At 39.5% G+C, this 5008-nt stretch overlaps 1 protein-coding gene across 1 annotated transcript; it reads left to right on the top strand.

Annotated features, from left to right (window-relative positions):
• Positions 1–4642: 4642 nt before the first annotated feature.
• On the top strand, positions 4643–5008 carry LOC6644613 (C-type lectin domain-containing protein 141). Its single transcript, XM_002067478.4, has one exon. The coding sequence runs from the start codon at positions 4695–4697 to the stop codon at positions 4947–4949; it is 255 nt and encodes an 84-aa protein (XP_002067514.4). The 5' UTR covers positions 4643–4694; the 3' UTR covers positions 4950–5008.

The raw sequence follows: 5008 nt of genomic DNA, 5'->3' as shown, positions 1-5008 counted from the left end.
CAGATATTGGGGCAGCGGGTGGAGAGAGGGAGCGCAGAGCTGCTGAAATATAAATCTCAGCTGTAGTCGCAGTTTGGCCAAAAGACGTGCATTCTTAAAAAACCCAACTATGGGATTTAAAAAGTCCTCAATACCATTAAACTGTTAGCTTAGTCCGATAAGAAGCCGATCTTTAACTAGTAATCAGTCTCTATACAAAATCTCATCTTCATTGCCATTGATTGAAAGAATTTAAGCTGTAACCAAGCAATTTACTCTTTGGTGACTCAAATTAGGATTCAAGTGAACAAATTCTGATTCTATAGACCAGCATTCCTGTAATTAAATCGTTGATTGATCACCAAGAAAAAAAAATATATATACACATATAAAATAAAATTTAAAACTTTACCAGACAAACGTTTACCAGACATTTTATTTTAATTTCCTGTTGAACTCAAAAGCTAATAAAATGCACATAAAATGTACCTTTTATTTAGAGTTATGTCAAACCTGTCCCAATTCAAGGTGTGTGTGTGTGTGGGTGTGTGTGTGTGCATGAATTCATATGCAATTAAATCAAAGGCAGAGAGTTTCCTCGATTTACATAACAAAGTTCCATACAAAATTTGCAATACTCATACCTGGACCAATGAGACGTAGGGTGTAATTAGTTCGGTCTGCCATAAGGACCAAGCCAGGTGGACTGAAGTTGAAGGTGGAGTTGGGATGGAGACTTGATGCCAGTCGCCTGCTGCTAATCTGTGATTTTCCAAATTGTTTCACAAGTGTCATAAATCAATGGAATACCAATAAGTCGGTGTCGTCGTCGTCGTCGTTGTTGCTTGTCTAGATGGCTGCCTGGTTGCTCCTGTTGCAACTCTTGTTGCTGCCGCTGCTGCTGTTGCTGCCGTGTGCAATTGTTGGAAAATGCAAATTTTGCAAAAGGATATGCCCATGCATAACTACTGCAGAACAACGAGAAACAGATAGATATGTAGATGATGGACCCAAGAGGGATGCGAGGTAGGTCGACAGCAGGCAGAAGCCAGACATGAGACAAACATATTTCATGCAGTCTCAATTGGAATTCTAAATCAATCAGATTGAGACGACCCGACCGGATGCTAAACGGAACTCAAACTCGACTCACAAATGCACTTGGCGAAACGATTCACAAATTCAAAGAGCTTAACTTCGATTTCTTAGGAAATTGAAATCTTCAGAATCTTCTTGAAAACTAAAACTTTTCCTTAAATGAGCCAGCACGGATCCATTACAATTTTGAGATTCAAAACTCATTAGGCAAATATTACGAAATTATATTTCACATTGTTCTCCAGTTATGGAATCCTTATATAAGAAAAATGAAGCTCCGTTTAAGATTTTTTCTACCGAAATTTATCTGATTCATGTATTTTGCGTAGTGCAGTCGAAACCCTTACGTCTGTGCATTAAGTAAGACACAAATCATAATCGTGTGCGTATGCTCATTGGATTGGACGGGAGTGTGATGGTGGGCGGTGGGTGGAGGTTGGTGGGGAGCAAGTGCGAACGGGGTCAAGCAGCACAAGGATCTGTCGACTGGACTCGACCCACCGACTCCTTGTTGGCTGCTAGGAAATGCAAAATTTCAAATATGAATTGAACTGATATATTAATGGCCACTTGAGTTTCCATCTCTGTGACTGGCCGAGATCCTTTGCCATCCTCGGTCGTCCTCTGCTGCTGCTCACCGCTCTCTTCTCTCTTCTCTCTATCCTGTTTGGTTTGGTTTGGTGCTGGCCAAGCTCTTGGGTAAGGGACAACGTCAGCAAAAGTAACTGCAACTTCCTCCTATGCATGGGCCGTGGAGACAAAAGACGAAGTTAGAGTTGGAGATGTGGAGTTTTGGTTCGGTGTTGGCATTTATAAATCAAAATTTTGGGCCAACAACCTTGGCAGGCCTAGTGAACACAACACAAAAGGACACTGTGTGATTGTGTGTGTGTGTGTGTGTGTGTGGGAGTGAGTATTTGTATAATTGCCAGGACCTGGACTGCATCCTTGGATACAAATGCAGCAACTTATCTTTCGCCTGCCCATATAAATAATGACAAGCACGACGACAAATAATAATGCACACACACACATACACACATATATATATGTAGAGAGATACTCGCAGGACATGGCCTGGACAATAGGCCTAGGGAAAAATAATGTGTGCAAGAGAGAGTGTATGTTAGATAGAGATGGAGTGAGCATAATATGGAAATTTATGTGCGGAAAGGATTGAAAATAAATTTATGAATTATATTGGTTAGAAAATTGCATCTACTCAAGGATATCCTTAATGTTTATAGGATATGCATGCGTTTTGCTGGCCCGGTGTATGTCCTTTGTTGTATCCATCCACCCATCGACCCATTTACCACCCACATCAACAACACAAGTCTTGTGTGTGGGTGAGTTGGCTATCTTTGACATTCAACAATGTTCCAACGTTCAATTTATTGTTTGTTTGATTTCCCTTTTCATATATGTTTTGTATATATCCTGTCCTCCCCCCTTCCCCACCAGCCACACCTTTAAGCATCTGTGATAAGAGCCTGCTATTTGGCCTCTAAGTGCTTTTCGAAGCCACAGAATAAAAAAATGCTGGAAAAAATAAATAAGTAAACTTCAGTTCTCCTCCTTCTTCTTCTTTTTCATTTCTCCCTCGCTCTGTCTTCTTCTTCTTCTTGTCAAAGCTTATCATATAAAAATCCAATAAAATGAAGAGCAAGAAAAAAAAAAAAAAAAGAAAACAAACTGGAGAACATTTTACGATTCGGAATCATATAATGTAGTTTACGACTTCTCGCCCTCTTCGCCATGTATCTTTGTTGCTTTGGCAAATCTGTCAAAGTTCAGTTACATGAGATTTCATACCCACCCACCTCGCACCACGCACCTCGCACCACACTCCACACCCCACCCATCCCTGTGCATTCATATAGAATTCATATACCTCAGGAAAAAGGAAGTCGTCATAAAAGTTTCTTGACACGTTTATGCTTATCTCAATCTCTCACATGGCAGTTGATCAAAATAGCTGGCGACAAGTCACGAGTGAAGGACATAAGAATCTGAGTGGCTTATGATGGCATCCAATGCCCTTCCATTCAGACAGAGAGGCATCAATTTCAGTGAAGAGATTTCATTCTTTTGTCAATATCGAGTGGATGTTTTTACTTTGTTTGTTTACTTGATAATAGACACATTTTGTTAGGCAACGGACAAACAATAACATTGACTTGGAATTGGCAGGTCCACTGCACTAGATAATTGTGTGGTAAAGCGACGAAGTAGTTAGAAATTAAATTTGTACAAAATCAACGCCTCAATTAGTTTTTAATGTGACATTATAATTGTATGGTTGGCCACTAGCAATCGCAATTACCCAGCCGCATTTACAATATAAAGCGACAACCTCGACATCAATGGCAACCATTCCATCATGCGCTTCTATCTACTGATCGCTCTGACCCTAGCCTTGCTGCTGGTAAGTTCACTTTGTTCCTCTCATTACCAACTAAAACGAAATTTACAATTCATTCCTCTTAGCAATTAGTTGCCGGTAAAATAGGCGGACCTGCAAATGCCGGACATCATCATTCCACCACTGTGGCTAGTCTGCATGGCAATGTGGGATCTGGATCAGGATCTGTGGCTGGATCGCCACCGCCTGGCCCACCCCCAAGTGGACGCCCACCTGGCCCACCCCGTACTACCGCTTCATCTGGCTGAAAAACAATTGACCCACAATTTGTACGAAATGATATCGCATAGCAAACGAATTATTATATGTATATAAACAAATGTTAAATAAATATAGTGATAAAGCATAAAAAAGGAGTGGATTATTTCTTTCTGTTGATTCAATTTGGTTTCCATTCTTAGCTAGCAAAAAACTTTTTCTTTTAGCTGTCATTATTTATACTCTATGGAAAGCTTCAAGAAAGAAGGTCCTCACTGTCGTCCATTAAACCGAATTATATGGGCAAATTTGAAACGAATGAACCATTTAACACCGCCGTCGATATATGCAATTTGGTCGGATTGGATTCGATCAAAAGTTTTTCCAAAAGTGGTCTAAGTGCTCACGATCGGCCCTTTAAGATTTGAGTTTGAAAAGCCGTTTATATTTATTGAAAGATTCAATTAAGTGTCCATTTTTCAAAGCAAATACATAATTACTTTAGCTGTTTCAATGAAAAATTCACTACTTGCCATCATGTGATGCAATTAGTAACTACATTTCAGCGATGATCTGTGAACATTTATATAATTAGTCTTTTCCTAAACCCATTCGAAATGATTTACATAGGGAAATTGAAATGATAATTCTATTTGCAAAGCATAAAAAACGGGGAAAAGGTTTGAAAAGTCAATACTCAACTATTATTAGGACGCGGTTGATTGATGGAGAGACACAGAGGTAAACAAATGACGACAATTTCTATGGAAAAAGGCGAGAATTTATCGCATTATTGATAAAGTGCAATTGCAGTGAAGTAAAAACGCTGCAATTGACCAGAGACAATGGCATAGTTTTTGTCTTTTTTTTTTTTTTTGCCTATTTCTATACCCACATTTAATGGCAGTTTTGTTTTGTTTCGATTCTCTATATAAAGTCAGCAGACGAGTTGACCAGAATTGTTAGTTCATTTATGAATGCCGCCTGATTGCGTATGATGACTACGACTATGGAGCGATTCATGTTGCTCATTCTCTGTGTGGCTTTAATGAATTTCAATGCTAGTGACAGTGCTCCAATTGGAGAGCATGTGGATCATAGTGGATGTGTGCGTATAACCATAATCAAGAGACCTCTGGCCACAAGATCGACATCAACAACAACATCGACGACGACAAGCACAACAACAACAACAACAACAACAACAGCGGCAACAACAACGACAACCACTACAGTGGCACCTGGATAAAACAATTGAATTTGTGTATGAAATTAACATTTGATGGTTAAATAAACAGGCTAAAAGAG

This window comes from Drosophila willistoni, assembly GCF_018902025.1.
Source record: "Drosophila willistoni isolate 14030-0811.24 chromosome XL unlocalized genomic scaffold, UCI_dwil_1.1 Seg142, whole genome shotgun sequence".
Classification (NCBI taxonomy): Eukaryota; Metazoa; Arthropoda; class Insecta; order Diptera; family Drosophilidae; genus Drosophila; species Drosophila willistoni.
Note: the sequence above shows the minus strand (reverse complement) of the source record. Positions and strands in the feature narration are given on the sequence as shown.

What these genes read in the sequence shown, in the direction of transcription:
- LOC6644613 (XM_002067478.4), top strand. Translation starts at nt 4,695, where the DNA reads ATGATGACTACGACTATGGAGCGATTCATGTTGCTCATTCTCTGTGTG.